Source organism: Dipodomys spectabilis, unplaced genomic scaffold (genome assembly GCF_019054845.1).
Source record: "Dipodomys spectabilis isolate Male_0828 unplaced genomic scaffold, ASM1905484v1 ptg000095l, whole genome shotgun sequence".
In the NCBI taxonomy this organism is placed as follows: Eukaryota; Metazoa; Chordata; class Mammalia; order Rodentia; family Heteromyidae; genus Dipodomys; species Dipodomys spectabilis.
This window is the reverse complement of record NW_024870772.1, coordinates 42,441,415-42,459,806: the sequence shown is the minus strand read 5'-3', so window position 1 is coordinate 42,459,806 and position 18,392 is coordinate 42,441,415. Positions and strand designations below refer to the sequence as shown.

Genomic DNA, 18,392 nt, shown 5'->3' with positions numbered 1-18,392 from the left:
AAATCAGTGCCCAGTGTAATGTCTGTGGTAGTACCAGAGAACTATTCCAAGTGTGAAATGTTGACTAACTTCACAGACATTAGAATATGTGTTATTGTCATTTAAAGATGCAATTGTAATAAATGATTGACTAAGTACAGATGCAGATGTGAACATGAGTAGCTAAAGCCCAATGTGTTCATGTCTAATGTCTAGTTCATTGACCTTAGATGTGTGCTAAAGCTGTGTGTAATGTCTGATTATATGTTTTCTCTTAGTGTGAACGCTTCTAAAGTTCCTCATGTTGGAACCACAAGTCAATCGTGAGTATGACAAGTGAACATACATATATGTTCTTATATGTATATATGTTTACAGACACATGCTTAATATATGTATGTTTCTAGAGTCAGATAGAATGTGAGTTGAAATACAGATATACACTCAACACAGACATACTTATCTAAAAAAAATTAAGAGTTGTGCAAGCCTGAGATTTCAGATAGTAGAAAATTACCCTGGGCAAAACATTCCTAGAGCATCACCAAAAATGAGGTCATGTTGTTGTGGTAGCATACCCTGCTACTAAACAAAGATGCTATAATCAAAGCAGAGTAACCCTGTCACAAAACAGAAAGAAGGCAAAGAAGGAAGGAAGAGAGGAGGGGAGGAGGAGGAAAAAAGAAGGAAAGAAAAAAGAAAAGAAGTAGAAAAAGAATAATGGTGTGAATGAAAGAAAGGAAGGATAAGAAAGAAGGAAGGACTAAAACAAGGGGAAGGAAGACGAAATAAATATATAAACAAAAGAACTCAGACTAGGAGCAAAAGGAGAGAAAGGTTGAGATTTATGAAATAATCCCTTGACATTACACATATCTTGGACTGCGTACCTAAATGTTTTCACAGATAGATATATTGTCATTAGATCAATGAGGATAAGAAAGAAACAGGTCAGGGGAAGTACGTTTCTTCTACATTGGTCATTATAGTAACGTATTCCTTTAGAAAAGATCAGGTTTTGGAGCTCCAGTGGTACAATCAGTTAGCACACGATACTTAGAGGAAAAGATCACATTTTCTACATTTGAGTCTACAGTGGATCGGGCCAAAGGAGAGGATCCTGTTTACAGAAATGAGAAAGTAAGAGAAATAGAGGATGGTGAACAGCAGAACCCTGTGCATAAAAGATCAAGCTCATGCATGTGTCCTATTACTGTGTGAAGCTAGTGTTCAATGTCCTTATGCCTAACTTTGCCACTCATCTCAAGTCTGTAACACTGAAAAGAGACCCTACCTCCGGCCTGATGGTATGTTAGAGCAAGATAGATATTTATGATGCTGGACATAAGAAGCAGGCTCAAGGTCTGGAGAATAAGGAACTTAAATAAGGTAGAAGGGATTTGTAATCAAAACACATACTGATTGCACTTATGGGGAAGACACAAAAAGCTTAACACTTTAGTTTAATAGCAAACATGGAACATAAATGTTCAGTAGTTTTGATATTTTCCTAGACCAAATATGTCCATTCCCAATCCATACCACTCATTTGTATGGAAAGGTAGGTTCAGGTGAGGATCTCAATAACAATTTGCTTAATCTTTGGAGCCCACATCTGTACTTCTCCAATTCCTCATCAGCGACATAGGTAATCAGATATGTTGTGAAGTCACTTCCAGGAATAAAACGAAGACCTTTTTTTTTTTTGTGCTGTAGCACCAAAGGACTCAGGCCATATAGCTCAGGTGCTCACGCCCTTGCCTAGCCATCAGAGAGAATGCCCTGTCATCCAGCTTCAGTACTACCTAATGAAAGAAGATTGAATTTGTAAAGTTATCCTTTGAAGGACCTTGAGATTACAGTATGTCTATTTAGATGTTTCCACCGTGAGTTCTGCAGGTGATTTCTATATCTCAAGTGGAGTCAGAAAGGGAAAGATCATTAGCAGTAAGCTATTGTAGTCAGTGTTTTTTTTTACTCTTAACATCAGACAATCTCTTAGGAAATACCAAATTTTCTATTTAAGAGTCTCTAATGGATTGAGCCAAAGGAGAGGGGATCCTGTTGGGATCACAGAGGAGGAAGTGTCAGATACGGAGTAGTACAACCTGAGCATTGCATAGCAGAAATGATGCATGTGTCCTTGGTTATCCCAGGCTCTGTCACTATGTGAAGCTGATCCCCAAATCTGTATTAATATAGAGCTCTGCCACATGAGTGAATGGTTCTTATTTGAAACCCTGCAGTGTTTTTTTTGAGGTTCGCTACCTCTGGCTTATAGTTCCTCTATTTTATGTTAAAGTGAGTCAGACTCTTAGGATGCTAAATGTAAAAAGTGTGTGCAGGGATTAATACAGCAGGGAACTACCAAGAATAGAAGGGATTTTTTTTTAACCCAGATCAAAGATTTGAACTGGGAGAAGCTAAACACTCTGCTGTTATGTATTTGTGGATTCAAGAACCAAAAGCTTAAATTAAAACTGTTTCTTTGGATCAACCTCTACTGAAAAATAACAAAGTTTAAAAAAAAACTGATTTACACTGGAATGAAATTCCATGAGCCATATATAAGCTTCAAAGTAATTAGAACAAGAGTGTATAGACTAGCAGTCAAATACTCTTGTACCTGGATTGTTAACAGTATTTGAGGTGGGAACTTCAAAGAGAAGGTGAGCGATAAATGAACCCATAAAATAGATACACAATGAGATAGATGGATTGGTAGATATCCTGAATCTACATTTATAATAGGTATGTATGTATATAAAATGCCTTTATTATAATACCAATATATGAAATCTTGAACATATAGAAACACATAGAAAAGTGCAGATAAATGTGGAAAGCTTATGGTGCAGACAATTGCAATACAGAATGTCATTGTGTTTCTGCATGTTCTCATTGAAGAATGTGGTGTAAACTTTGTACCAATTTGTATAAGTGTGTAACATGTTACACACTGTTGACCTGGCCAAGCTTTTAAAAATACCCTTTTAACTGACAAGTAGCAGGTGAACATGCATATAGTGTATAGGGTAAGAGTTAGACACAAGTACACTGTGACGATCGGATTACATCATTGGCATTTCTACCATCTTAGTTATATGTCATTGGTTTCTGCCAGAGCTTCAATATCATTTTCACTTGACATTTTGAAAGTTTTAATTCATGATTTCTAGCTTTGATATCATTCTTTGCTGTTGAAGGAGTTATTCCTTCTGCTCAAAAATGTATGGATGACATCCTTCTTCATTCGCACTCATCCTGGTCATGCAGAGACTGCTATTTTATCTTGTATTTCTTTGTGATCAGCTTATAGCTTCCATATGTAGAAGGGACAGTGTTTGTGATAGTATGTGTTTTATTTTCATCAGTTTGAGAAAGTTTGTATTTCCTTCATGATTTCTTCCATCAGTCCTTTGGTAGTTCAAGTGACTATCATGTACCTTGTGTGCGTTTATATAATTCCTTAAGTTGTTATTTTCTACTTTTAGTTCATTAGCAAATAAGATGTAGAGAATAATTTCAGTTTTTAAAAGTATGTTGGAAAATGGTTTGTTGGATAAAGTACCATCTGTCCTGGAGATTGCTCCAGATAAACAAGGTGCATTTGTTAGAGCTGTACAAAGTAGTTAGCATTCAGCCAACACATTCATGAATACAATGCATCTTGATCGATGTCATCCATTTATGTGAAATGTTTTGTTAAAAATTGTTATTATAAGGAGTTCTACAGAGGAGTTAGAGCTTCATAGATCAGGTAATGAGGACATTTCTTTCTGGACAATGTTACCCCTTCTTTTGCTCTCTCCCAGGTTTTCCCTCCTGTCTCCACCCACAGGTGTTTTAATTCATTTTCAGCATAATGTCTAGTGAATATTACTGTTGCATTTGATCACCTTTTGTCTCCATTTCTGTGTAAATGGAATGTTTTGTAGTCTCTTAGACCAATTTGGCTTACAGTATACTGTAATATGTTGTGATTGATTTATTGTCTGAGTGATCCTTCCTTGTTATCAGTGGATTTTGATGCTGCCAACTTTTTTTTCGATTTATTTGAGTTTATTTTATGCTAAATTTATTCCCGTGCCATAAGTTTTTGTTTCTTCAGTTTCTTCTGGGATACATTTTTCTTCTGTGCAACCTCCTCCTCTGGTTTAGGAACAATCTGCTCCTTCTCAGTAAGGATCATCTCAATGTGGCAGGGGGAGCTCATGGATGGGTTAATCCTACCATGGGCTCTGTAAGTTCGGTGGCGCATCTTAGGTGCTTTGTTCACCTGGATGTGTTCAATGACCAGGGAGTCTACATCTAAACCCTTCAGTTCTGCATTACTCTCTGAATTCTTAAGCATTTGCAGCAGAAATTCAGCACTCTTTTTGGGCCACTGACCCTGTTCCAGCCTCACTGTTTGGCCTGAGCACACCTGCCAACTCCACCATTGTAAGGCCGGAATGGCACACGCTTCTTTAATGTGACATCTCTCAGATACTTAGTCTCTTTTCAGATATGCATATCCTTGATGGCCTGTGCTGTTTCTCTAAAGTGCTGTTTCTCTTAAAGTGAACATGAAGATTGGAACCTCTTGGCTTGCATGATTTTGTGGGGTTTTCTGGGTCTAGAGAGTAGCAAGCCATTTTCACAGGTCACCTCTGGGCGCTTACAGGAAGAGCTGCTGCCAACTTTTATGCTGTTTGAGGCTATGTTTCCTTTTATAATGAATATTGTTAGTTTTATAGTAGTATTTTCCTGCAGTGAGTGCAGGACAGTTACTATTTCCAATTGACGATATTTTGGATATGTGCTGTCTTTCTTTGTATCATTATCTAGTTTTTTTGGCTAAACAATCTATTTCTTTCTCATATAGCATGATTACTCGTGATTGTGTTTGGTTTACATTTGCAGAGAAAGTAGTCTTCCATTACTTCAGTTTCAGTATCTTTAAGCCTTCACTGGTGAAATGTGTCTAGTAGGAAGTATATTATTGGTTTTTAAACTTAACTTATTTTTCAATCTGCATCTGAATAGGAGTTGGGGGTCTGATTGTTCAGTGAAGACATATTCCTCACATTGTTGTATCTTTTTTCATGTGTCCTTTGTTCATCTTTATGGTTTTATGGTTGTCTGTATTGATGAGTGAGTCTCTTCTCTTTTGCTTAGCTGGTCTATGGACTTACCCTATGTGATTGGCAGTGAAAACATTTGATGAATGAAAGTAAATGATGGAATGACTTTAGAATTGATAATGTCTGTGAAATTCTCATGTGTACAACATGTAGTGGCATTTGAAGTCAATGTCCAATGGTAATATCTATGTTAACACTAGAGAACTATTCTAAGTGTGAAATGTTTACTGATTTCATAGGCTGTAGAAAATGTGTTTTCTTATAAAGATAATACAGTTTTATTAAAATATGAACTAAGAATAGATGCAAACATGAACATGAGTAGCTTAAGCCCAACCAGTTCATGTCTAGAAGCATTAGCTATAGCTATAAATGTGGTAAAATGTGTGTTATATCTGCTATATATTTTTTCTTAGTGTGAAGCCTTCTGAAATTTCTCATATTGGAAGTGAAAAGTGAGTAGCAAAACCAATATGCCAACTGAATACACACACACACACATCCATGATTCTAGAGAGTCAGATAGAATGAATTGAAACATAGACACACACACATAATATACTTATATAGGTATCTAAAACAAAAGCCATAGTTGTGCATGTCTGAGATCTCAGGAACTAGAAAACATGGAAAGATTGGGATCTGCTGCCAGACCAGACCCCAAAAGGAAACCCTATGAAAAACATTCCTTGAGCAATGCCTAAGAATGATGAAATGATGCTGTTGTAGCATACCTGGCTAGTAGACAAGGGACCACAGTCACCCTGTCTCCAAAAAGAGAAAGAAGGAAAACAGGAAAGAAAGGACAGTAGGAAAGAAAGAAGGAAAATGGAAGGAAAAGAAAGAAAGAATGAATAATTGGAAGGAAAGAAGGAAGAGAAAAGAAAGGAACTTAAAAACTAGGAGCAAAAGGAAAAAGGAGGTTGAGATGTGTGAAGTGTTCATCAAGAATCTCTGGACATTATACACACTCTGACAAGGAGTATAGATTCTTTCACTGAGAGATTTGTGGATGACTTTATTATCATTAGATCAATGAGGATAAGAAAGCAATATGTCATGAGACGTATACTTCTTTTTGGTTTTGTTTTGCTCGTCCTAGGGCTTGAACTCAAGGTTTGAGCACTGTCCCTGAGCTTCTTTTGCTCAAGGATAGCACTCTACCACTTGAGCCACAGCACATTCCAGCCTATTCTGTTTATGTGGTACTAATGAATCGAACCTAGGGCTTCATGCATGCTAGGCAAGCACTCTACCACTAAGCCACATTCCCAGCCCATATACTTCTTCTGTGTTGGTCATTTTAGTAACATATTCCTTTAGAAAATATCAGGTTTCCTACTTTTGAGTCTTCAGTGGATTGGGCCAAAGGAGAGAATCCTGTTTACAGAAATGAAAAAGTAAGAGAAATAGATAATGGTGAGCAACAGAACCTTGTGCATAAAAGATCTAGCTCATGCACGTGTCCCTTTTAATGTAGAATCCTGTCACTGTGTGAAGCTAGTGTCCAAAATATTATTATCTCTAGCTCTGACATTTTACAAGGCTTGTTCTCATCCCAAGTCTGTAACATACCTAAAAGAGACCATACTTTAGGCCTGACCCTGTGTTAGAGCAAGATAGACATTTATGATGCTGGACTTAAGAAGCAGGCATAATGACTGGAGAATCAGGAACTTATATAGGTAGGAGGGATTGAATTTAGAACACACAGGGGAAAAATCAGAAGCTAACACTCTACTTTTTTTAGTAGCAAACATGGAACAAAATGTTCAGTAGGTTAATATTTTCCCATTCCAAATATGTCCATTCCCACTCAGTAACACTTCTATGGGAAGGTGGTTCACAAGTTTCAGAATAACTGATTTACTGGAGAATATAAATGCACTGCTGAGTGGGAGCAAATGAAAGGCTCCTTGCTTCACCAGTCCCTCTGATGATTTCCCACCACATGAGTGGAGGACACTGTAATCATCTTAGAGATCAATGAGTAAGTCTGTAGTTACTTGTACTCTGCTATCAACAATGATTTTGAAAACTTGATGGATTTGATTTTCTGTGATGAAGAACATGATTGTTTGACCAACATTCATTTCCCTGAGTTGAAGCCCAAATACTTTGTGGCTCACTGAGTAATGTGGTTCTCTTCTCCTTTGGCGAGAATCTTGTACTTGGAAGAGGAATCTCTTCCAACTCAGTGAACTGGAAACCCACTCACTCTCAGAATTTGTTCATGTTTATTATCAGTATTTTATGACCAAGCACATTTATTTAATGATCTGATATTTTAGGCTCCAAATAAAGGATGAAAAGAGAATGGAAAACATAGGTTTAAAAAATTGAAGTCCACTGGTGTATGACCTGTAGAGTAATTTAAATCAATATGTGAATTCTAGGAAGTCAGGTGATAACTGACCGTATTCTTTTTAATTCCTATAGTATATCTACTTATGAATTGCATTCATTTCCTGAAGGCAGAAGGTAAGATACAAATAAACCCATAAAGTGTATGGATAGACAAGTATACATATAGAAGTTTATGTGTGTATATATGGACATGTGTATTCATAAATATATGACTGGAACTGAATACTTGGACATAAACAGAAATCACAAGCAAGGACTGGTGGTATGTGTAATGCAGTGTGTGTCAGAACATGAAAGACCCTGTGTTCAAACAGCAGTACCACTAGTAAAATTAAGGACATGTCAACCAGAAGCCAGTGGCTCATACCTGTAATCCTAGCTCTCAGGAGGTGAGATCTAAGGATGATGGTTCAAAGCTAGCTTGGGCAGGAAAGTCTGTGAAACCCTTATCACCAAGTAACCACCAGAAAACCAGTAGTGGCACTGTGGCTCCAAGTGATAGAGCACTAGCTTTGAGCACAAAAGCTCAGGGACAGTGCCCGGGCCCAGAGTTCAAAAATATTAAGGACATGTCTTTCAGGAAGGGTTTGCTTGTCCCACATGCCTTTAATGCCAGCTGGGTGGGAATTGGAAATTGGGAGTAATCTCATTTACAAGCCATATTGTAAACAGTTACTGAGACCCTCATCTGAAACAATGGATCTGTCCTTTGAGCTTAGTGTTGTATTGCCCTCCACCCCTTCTAGCAGCATAGGAATCAGAATATGGGCTGAGGTCACTTCCAGGCCTTAAAGGAGACTCTACCTGAAAACACAGGCAAAGCACAAAAGGACCATAAATCGGGGGTTGAGCCCATGTCTTGTAAGCAGGCTGGACACACTGTCATCCAACTATAGTACCAAGTAATGAAAAAATGGTGAAACAAGATTGCAATTTGTAAAGTTGTCTCCTAGAGAAACTTGGGATTTCAGTGTGTCTTTGAAAGGTTTCACTGAGAGATCGTGGATGATCTCTATATTTTGATCAAATGGAGTCAGAAAGGGAAATTTCATTAAAGTAATCTGGTTTTTTTGTTTGTTTGTTTGTTTGTTTTTTGGGTCCAGTTGTGGGCCTGAACTCTAGGCCTGGGCGCTGTCCCTCAGCTCTTCAGCTCAAGGCTAGCACTTCACCACTTGACCTACAGCACCACTTCTGGCTTTTTTCCTTTTTGCTTATGTGGTGCTGGAGAATCGAACCCAGGGCCTCATGCATGCAAGGCAAGCACTCTACCACTGAGCCACCTTCCCAGCCCAAGTAATCTGTTTTTAATCAGTGGTTTTGTTACTCCTAATATCAGACAATCCTTTAGAAAATACCAGGTTTTCTATTTGTGAATCTCTTATGGATTGGACCAAAGGAGGTGATCCTGTTTGGAGCCTAGAGGAGGAGGAGCCAAGAGGAGCATAGAGCTTTTCCATATGGGTAGTTAGTTTTCAACTGAAATCTTGCACACTTTGTTCACAGAGACATACAATTTTTATTTTGTGTTAAAGCAAGACAAACTTTTAGGATCATAAACTTAAGAGTGTGCATTGACTTGTGCAGCAGAGAATTGCCTAGAGTAGAAGGGATTTTTACCTAGGCAGTTGAGTTGAACTGGAAGAAACTAAAACCATAGCAATGTGACATTTTTATTTAATATATTTGTGAAATATAGAACAGAAAGCTTGAATTGAACTATTTCCTGAATAATATGTGCTAATGAATAAAAACTAACCTCTTGAAAAGTAGTAAAATTTCAAAAAGCTGATAACCATGGGGATGAACTTCCATTAGAGTATATAAGTAGCAGAGTAAGTAGAACCAGATGTGAAGTGTAGCAATCATGTGATATCTGAGTCTATATTCTTTTTAAATCCCATAGGACATCATCTGAATGGGCACTTGAGTTGTCAGCACTGAACAAAAGGTAAGAGATAAATGAGTCCATAAAATAGACATGCAGTGAAATGGATGGATGGTTATCTTAAATACCAGTGTGTATGTATGTGTGTGTGTGTGTATGTGTGAACATACACTTACAATACATACATATGAAATCTGGCTCATACAACAACACACCGAAAAAGGTGATGAATTTGAGAAGTTGATGGAGAGATGAATTGTAGTACAGAATGTCATTGTGTTTCTTTATGCTATCCTTGTGGCCTGTGGTCCCAGTATTGTACCATTGTACTACATAAATGTTAGGCATTTCTAGTTTAGCTTTAATAGATGTTTATCTTTTGAATTGACATGTAGTAGGTACCCATTTGTGTAGTGTGTAGTATAAGAGTTTGACACACTTAATACACTGAGGTGATCAGTTTACATAATTGGCATTTCTGTGATTTTATTTATAATTGGTTTCTGCCAGACTATTCAATAGTATTTTCATATGGCACTTAGAAAATTTTGAATTCATTTTTTTCTAGCATAGATACTCTTCTTTGCTCTTGAAGGAGTCATTCTTTCTTCTCAGAAACACATCTCTATATAGTAATATCCCTCTCCGTTTTTCTTGCATATCCTGTTCAGGCCATGACTATTATTACTTTGAGACCAGCTTGTATTGCTTTAAGATCCACATGGAAGTGTGTTTACAATAATATGTTTTCATTTTCATTAGTCTGAGAAAGTTTGTATTTTCTTCATGATTTCATCAGTCCTTTGGAAGTTCCAATGAATATTATGTACATTATGTGTGCTTATAAATTTTTTAATGTATTTGTTTTCTACTTTTCTGGGGCTTGAACTCAGAGCCTGAGCATGGTCTCTGAGCTTCCTTTGCTCAAGGCTAGCATTCTACAACTTGAGCCACAGCACCACTTCCAGTTTTTTCTGTTTATGTGCTACTGAGGAATTGAACCCAGGGCCTCTTGCATACTAGGCAAGCACTCTCCACTAAGCCACATTCCCAGCCCTTATACTTTCATTTCATTAGTGAATAAGATATAGAAAATAATTTCAACTTTTAGTACTTTATTGGAAAATGATTTTTCAGATAAAGACAGTCTGGAAAATACTCCAGAAGAAAGATGAAAGAATTGCAATCCATTCAATGCAGTCATTCAGTGAATTCAATGCAACTTGATTGAACCCATCCCTTTAGATGAAATATTTTAAGTATCTTTTGTCAATTTGGTTTTCAATATACTATAATGTTTTGTGATTGATTTGTTGTCTGAAAGATCCTTTTTTTGGCAACAGTGGGTACTGATGCTGCCAACTTTTATTGTGTTTGAGTTGATATGTACTTTTACATTGAATGATGTTGGTTTTTATATAGTAGCATTGTCTGTCAGTGAGTGACTGTATATTTAAAATTATTATTTTCTACTGACACTTTTTGAATAATGTCCTGTCTTTCTTTGTGTCATTATATAGGGGATTTTTTGTGATAGAGGCTGTTTTTTCTTGTATAAATACTGTGACTTATGATTGCTGCTGATTTATGTTTTCAGGAAATGTAAAGCAGTCCTATTGCTTTAGTTTCAGTCTTTCTAAGACTTTACTGGTAAAATACATGTCTAGTAGGAAGTGTATCATTGGGTCAAGGGTTTTTTAGTTTAATCCTTTAGACAATCTGTAACTAAGATAGAGTTAGGGCTCTTATTGTTCACTAAATACGTATTTCTCAAGTCGTATGTTATTTGTTTTTTTAATGTGTCCTTTGTTCCTTCACATTCAACTTTATGGCTTTATGGCTGTCTCTACAGTTACAGATTAAATCCTGTCTCTTTTTCCTATCTGGTCTATGGACTCACCCAATGTGACTGGCAGTAAAAAGCACTTGAAGATGAAAGTAAATGAAAGACTGACCTTAGAATTGCTAATATCTGTGGAGTTCTCATATGTAAAACCTGTAGTGAAATGTGAAATAAATTCCCCATGCCAGTCTATGGTAATACTAGAGAGAACTATTCAAAAGGTGAAATGTTTACTAATTTCACAGGCATTGGGATATATTATTATCTTCTAAAGATTCAGTTGTAAATAAATGATGAACTATGTACAGATGGAAATATGAACATGAGTATCTACAACCCAACCTGTTCATGTCTAGAGTCGCTAGTTCTTTGATTAAAAATATGTGCTAAGACTTTGTGACATGCCTAACTATATATTTTCTCTTAGTGTGGATCTTTCTGAAGTTTTACCAGTACCTCTCCTTGGAATCCTAACTGATGAGTGAGTGCAAAACCAATATGACCATTAAATATGTTTATATACTCAACACATACATGTCTCTTGACAGTCAGAGATGAAACATATGACAGTATGAGATGAAACATACATACACATAACACAGACATAGAGATGTTAAAATAATTGAACAAAAAAGAGTGTTGCAGGCCTGAGATCTCAGCTACTAGGAAACATCTTAGGAAGATGTTAATCTAGTGTTAGACCTGATCCAAACAGGAATCCTTATCAAAAACTCCCTAGATTAGCACCAAAAATAAAGCTGTGATGCTGTGTTAGAGCAACTGGCTAGTAGATAAGGGATCTATATTCAAACCAGAGCAATTGCTGTCCCCCAAAACAGAATGGTATAAGGAAGTAAGTAGGGAGTGAAGCAAGTAAGAAGCTAAGATCGAAGGAAGAAAAGGAAGGAAGGAAGGAAGGAAGGAAGGAAGGAAAGAGAAAAGAAAAAAAGAAAGAAAAGGAGAGAATGGAAGGAAAAAGAAAAGACAAGAAACAAATTTAAAAAACCCAACTCAGACTAGGAGTGAAAGGAAAAAGGGGTTAAGATGTGTGAAATCATCCTGAAAAGAGTCCCTTATTTTCTTTCTTTTTTTTTTTGGCGGGGGGGGTCTGGTAGTGGGGCCTGAACTCTGGGCCTGGGCACTGTCCCTCAGCTCAAGGCTAGCGCTCCACCACTTGAGCCACAGCACCACTTCTGGCTTTTTTCCTTTTGCTTATGTGGTGCTGAGGAATTGAAGCCAGGGCCTCAAGCATGCAAGGCAAGCGCTCTACCACTGAGCCACCTTCCCAGCCCCAAAGTCCCTTATTTTCTTTAACAAGGTGTCCTAAGTGCTTTCACGAGACATTTGTGGATAATTTTCTGTTAGCATAACATCAATGATAAGAAAGAAATAGGTCATGAGAAGTATGCTTCTACTATGTATTCCTTTAGCAAATATCAGGTTTCCTACTTTTGAGTCTCTGGTGGATTGGATCAAAGGAGGAATCATGTTTGCAAGAAAGAAAAAGAAAAACAGAGGATAATGAACAACGGAACCGTGTGCATAAAAGACCTAGCTCATAGAGGTGTCCCTTATAATAAAGTTCTCTTGTCACTGTGAAGTCATTCTGTCTAGCTCTGACACTATACAAGACCCTACCTCAGCCTGACCATGCGTTAGGACAGATAGGTATTTATGATGCTGGACATAAGAAGAGGGCACAAGGACTGGCCAATAAGGAACTTAGGGTAGAAGAGATTTGTGCACTTATGGGGAAACACACTCTGCTTTTGTTTAGTAGCAAACACAGAACATAAGTGTTCAGTAGTTTTGTATTCTCCCAGACTAAATATGTCCATTACCAATTAATAACACTCATTTCTATGAAAAAGTGGTTCATGTTATTGTCAGTATTTTATGACCAAGTATGCCTCTTTAATGACCTGAAACTTTAGTGCTATCCTTGTTCCAAATAAAGGGTGAGAAGAGAAACAGATATATGTAAAACTTAAATAAAACTACACTAGTGTATGATCTGCAGAATAATTTGTACCAGAATGTGAATTCTAGGAAGTCCTGTGATATCTGACTTGTATGTATTTTTTTGTTCCTATAGGCCATGTCCATATGAAATTTCTAAGGGTCGTGAGAGGTGAGATACAAATACACCCGTTTTATATATATATATATATATATATATATATATACATATATATATATATATGTATATATATATATATATATATATGGATAGAAAAGTGTGCATGTAGAAGTTTATGCCAATTATATACATACCTATGTATAAATATATATGTTTGTATACATATATATGTACAGATGCATACATATTTACATACTTATGCCCTGAACTAAATACTTGGACACAAACAATACTAGCAAACAAGGACTGGTGGTATGTGTGATATAGATATATAGAGTGTAAGAACATGAAAGACCCTGTGTTCAAACAGCAGTACCACTGTTGGGTCTTCGTCTGTCTTTGGATGGACGGGGTCTGAGGAGAGGTAAGTGCGGCCTCTTGCTGGTTCCCCAGCCTCCCTTAGCCCAGGAGACAATCAGACGCAGCGGGGAGTCAAGTCAAGCAGGAACTCGTTTATTAACAGGGAGCATCCCCTTTTTAAAGCAAAAGACTGGGTGGGAGGAGAGGAAATGGAACCAACCAATCACTGAAAGGCCATACCTTATCATGCACCTAAGCTTCCATGAGTTGTTTACACACTGAACCTAAACAAATCCGGCTCTGCCCACTCAACTTCCTCTCAGGGCCATCTTTGCTACCTGTGTTCCCCACAGATTTCCCCACATATTCACCCTTTTTGTTTTAATGGCAGATCCACCTCCCAGTTAGTTATCCTTTTCTGCTCCTCTGTAAAGGTTATTTTAACAGGATTACATTTGGCCACGAACGGGGTTGGAGGCAAGTCTGAAGAGCCCATCCCAGTTACTTCTCATCCCCACCTATCACAATAATAAACATTAGCCCCACCACAGTTAGAGTTTGAAATGTCCCAAACAGTAAAATTTAAAACAAACTGTGCAGACATAGCAAAGCAATCCCGGGCACCTGATGTCTTTCAAGTAAGCCAGTTCCTTGTACGTGCCTTCAAGCGAGCACAGGGGTCAAGATGACCTTTAAGCTTTACTGTCAGCTCCCAACACCCCGTCTTTGTCTAAACAAGTGAACCCGCCTGTCTTAGGTTGGGTAGATCGCCTTGTCTGTCTTACCCGTCATCGGGAACTTCTTCAGAGCAAAGCTGAAGGCCCTGTCTTAGGTTGGTCAGACTGGCACCCCCTCTTACCCGTCTCTGGCTGCGGTTCCTCTCGGGGGAAATTTATTCACTTGGAGCTTGATCTTATGTAACTGGCTGGATAAGCTCATAAGAGTTTTGCAGTGCACGTATAATGTAAGGAAGGCATAGAAAAAGCATCAGCAAAAGCATTCCCAGGCCAAGCAATGTCATTAGCCCTTTAACTTTAGGAATGGGATAGCAGTCTTTGTAGTCCAGAGGTGGGGCTTGTTCTAGAGTAGGTTTTAGACATATTTACAGGACGCATAACAAAAGGTGGTTGTATAAGCAATTAGTAAAAGAACAATTAGAGCAGGTAACATTAAAATAGATAGCTCCTACAAAAATATGTTTTGAACAGTCCATACGTAATGACACAGGGTGGTGATCAAAATGAAGGTCAGGCCACCAGGTCGAAGGGACAGCTTCTCTTGTGGTACTATTGATGATTTCTGCATTGCCAGTGCTGAACGCTGCCCAGGTCACCCATTGAGGTTGATGTGAATTCCGTAGCCATTTCAGGGACTGGGAGGGTCAGGACAGCCATCAGCTGGAGTATCACCATCTGCAATTGTTAAAGAACACAAGAGCTTCTCAAGGGCTGGTTGCCCTTGGGGATGGTTAGTTTATCCCTGGGCATCCTCCTGTGTAGAGGAAATGGGTAAAAACTTAAGGTTTCTAGCAGGAATCCAAATGGGGGCTATCTCCCCTATGGGAAAAATGCATCCAAATCCCCTGCCCATGGTAACTAGGGGGTCAGGTCCTCTCCATTGTTGTGTCAGGGGGTCCTTCCACCTGACTTTCACTCGGGGCTTAGGGTTTAGTTGTCCCCAGTCAGTTGCCCCTTTTGAAAAATTGAAAATGTTAACTGTATATAGGGGGCTAACTCCCCCTTTTTGTTTTAATTGCTCCTTAAGACATTGGTGATTTCTTTTTATAATTGCTTGGCCTTGGGGATTATAGGGAATTCCTGTACTATGATTAATATGCCATTTGTCAAAAAACTCTGACATTGTTTTACTGACAAAACAGGGTCCATTATAGGTTTTAACTTGTGCTAGTAGACCCAAGATGGCAAACCATTAAAGAAAATGTGCTTGTGAATGTTTAGTCCTTTCTCCTGTATGTGCTGTGGCCCAGGGAGAGTTTGGGCCATCCTCCGCCACCGTCTGGTAAAGCTCTTTAAGATCCTTAGCTTCCCATGGATACCATTCCAAGGGCCTGTTAGCCCCTGATGCCACATTGATGATCGGATACGCTTGGGGAAGTGAATCCTTGGCCGAGAGTCTGGGCTCTTGGGTGGCCCTTCCTTTCCAGGGCTCTTGGGTGGCCCTTCCTTTCCAGAGGAGGTCTCCAAGTAGGTTACTTCCCCAGCCCTCAGCCCCTCCATGTGGTAGGGGTCTGGGACTTGGAAGTCCTTTTCGCAGGTCTCGTAGGCCACAGTACCTCCCTTCCAATCAGGGGAATAGGAAGGGGGCCTAGGACCATCCGGGGCACCTGAGTCTCTGCCCCTGCATGCACGGGTAGTGCGTTCCCAGTCGAGTTTGACCTTTTCCTTTTCACTTTCCAAGTCTTCCTGTACTCTTTCTAGGCCTAATGTTGCCTCCTCCTCCTCCTTCGTCTGTGATATAGCATTACCCATATTTAGGGTTTCACTTACCCCGAAAGACTGCTTAGCCTCGGCCGGTATCTTTTCCTTTCGAGCCCCACGTTGGGCGCCAGATGTTGGGTCTTCGTCCGTCCCACAAAAGACAGACGGGGTCCGAGGAAAGGTAAGTGCGGCGAGACAATCAGACGCAGCAGGGAGTCAAGTCAAGCAGGAACTCGTTTATTAACGGGGAGCATCCCCTTTTAAAGTAAAAGAGTGCGTGGGAGGGGAGGAAATGGAACCAACCAATCACTGAAAGGCCATACCTTATCTTGCACCTAAGCTTCCATGAGTTGTTTACACACTGAACCTAAACAAATCCGGCTCTGCCCACTCAATTTCCTCTCAGGGCCATCTTTGCTACCTGTGTTCCCCACAGATTTCCCCACAGTACCACTAGTAAAATTAAGGACCTATCTATCAGGAAGGTGGTTCTTGTCATCCATGCTTTTAATGCCAGCTATGTGGAAAGTGGAACCTGCAATTAATCTCATTTACAAGCCATTTTGTGAACAGTTATTGAGACCCTCTCCTAAACCAATGAGCCTGACATGTGAGCTCACTGGTGTGTTTCCCCCACTCCTTATAACAGCATAAGAAATCAGATTGTGATCTGAGGTCACTTCCAGCCTAAAAGGAAGACCTTGTCTGAAAACATGTCTAAAGCACCAAAGAACTTAGGTCATAGCTCAGATGGTAGAGCCCTTGCTTAGCCTGACATCCAGCTGCAGTACCAACTAATAAAACAAAGGGTGAAACATGATTGGAATTTGTAAAGTTATCCTTTGAGGAACCTTGAGAGTACAGTGTATCTTTGAAATTTTATATAGATGCTTCCACTGAGCATTCTGTAGATGATTTCTATATTTCAATCAAATGGAGTAAGAAAGGAAAAGGCTATTAGGATCTGTAATCTACTGTAGCAAATTCCTTTTGTTACTCTTAATAACAAAATCTCTTAGAAAATACCAGGCTTCTATTTGTGAGTTTTATTGGACTGGACCCATGGAAGCAATCCTGTTTGGAGCAAAGAGGAAGAAATGATAGATATAGAGCAGTACATCCTGAGCACTGCATACCGTAGATGAAACATGTGACCCTCATCATCCAGGGCTCTGTCCCTAAGTGAGGCTGGTGCTCCAAATCCTTATTAATATAGAGCTCTGCCATGTGGATGGGTGGTTCTCAATTGAAACCCTTCACACTTTGTTCAGAGCCCTTGCTTCAGGATTATACTTTTTGTTAAAGCAAGGTAGGCTGTTATGATGAACATAAGAAGTGTGTGCAGGGAACTTACACAGTAGGGAAAGGGATTTTTACCTATGCAATAGAGTTGAACTGGGAGAAACTAAAACTATAACAGTGTGACACTCTCATTTTATATGTTTGTGAACTATAGAGCAGAAAGCTTGAATCATTTCCCATGCTAATGAATCCATAAAAACTAACCTCTATTGAAAAGTAGTAAAGTTTCAAAAAACTGATTTACACGAGAATGAAATTCCACTGGAGTATATAAGCTACAGAGTAAGTAGAACTAGAATGTGAAGCATAGCAATCATGTGATGTCTGAGTCTATGTACTTTTAAATCCCACAGGCCTTCAGATGAATGGGCACATGAGATGTTAATTCTAAATAAAAGGTGAGAGCTAAAAGACAGATAGATAGATATCCTAAATATAACATACAACAAGTATATATGTGTACATAAACATGCACATGTAGTACATATATATGACATCTGGCACATATAAAAACAGGCAGAAAGGTGAAGATGAATTTGGGGAATTAATGGTGAGAAAAAATTCAGTACAGAATTCACTAGTTTTGTTTCTTCATGTTCTGATTATGGCATGTAGTCATACCTTTGTACATTTTGCCTTATTTGGATAAATGTTTAACATGTGATTCTTGATTAGCTCTTATAAATATGTTTTGCTTTTAAATGCTTTTAGATGGCTGTATGTATATGTAGTGTAAGAGTTCAACACAGTACACAGTGTGATGATCAGATTGCATAATTGGCATTTCTGTGATCTTAATTATGTATCATTGGTTTCTGACAGAATGTTTAATGTTATTTGCCCTTATATTTTGAAATTTTTGTAATCATAATTTATAGCCTAGATGTCCTTCTTTGCTATTGGAGGAGTTATTCCTTCTGCTCATAAACATATCTGTATTAACATTCCTTTCCATTCTCCTCACATACTCTGGTCATGCCGTGACCGCTTTTCTATCTTGGATTTCTTTGAG

The 18,392-nt window shown here is 38.6% G+C and overlaps 1 protein-coding gene and 1 pseudogene across 1 annotated transcript in view; one reads left to right on the top strand and one right to left on the bottom strand.

Annotated features, from left to right (window-relative positions):
• The window catches only part of LOC122112508 (phosphatidylinositol 3,4,5-trisphosphate 3-phosphatase TPTE2-like), a 98,272-nt gene that overhangs the window by 8,163 nt on the left and 71,717 nt on the right, over positions 1-18,392 (top strand). The window contains exons 2-8 of the mRNA XM_042685305.1: positions 258-302; positions 5,522-5,560; positions 7,545-7,586; positions 9,376-9,420; positions 11,628-11,681; positions 13,296-13,331; positions 17,734-17,778. Coding sequence (XP_042541239.1) covers positions 17,759-17,778 — 20 coding nt within the window. The 5' untranslated portion in view covers positions 258-302; positions 5,522-5,560; positions 7,545-7,586; ... (2 more) ...; positions 13,296-13,331; positions 17,734-17,758. The remainder of the gene's footprint in view (positions 1-257; positions 303-5,521; positions 5,561-7,544; positions 7,587-9,375; positions 9,421-11,627; positions 11,682-13,295; positions 13,332-17,733; positions 17,779-18,392) is intronic.
• Positions 4,057-4,631, bottom strand: LOC122112514 (annotated as a pseudogene).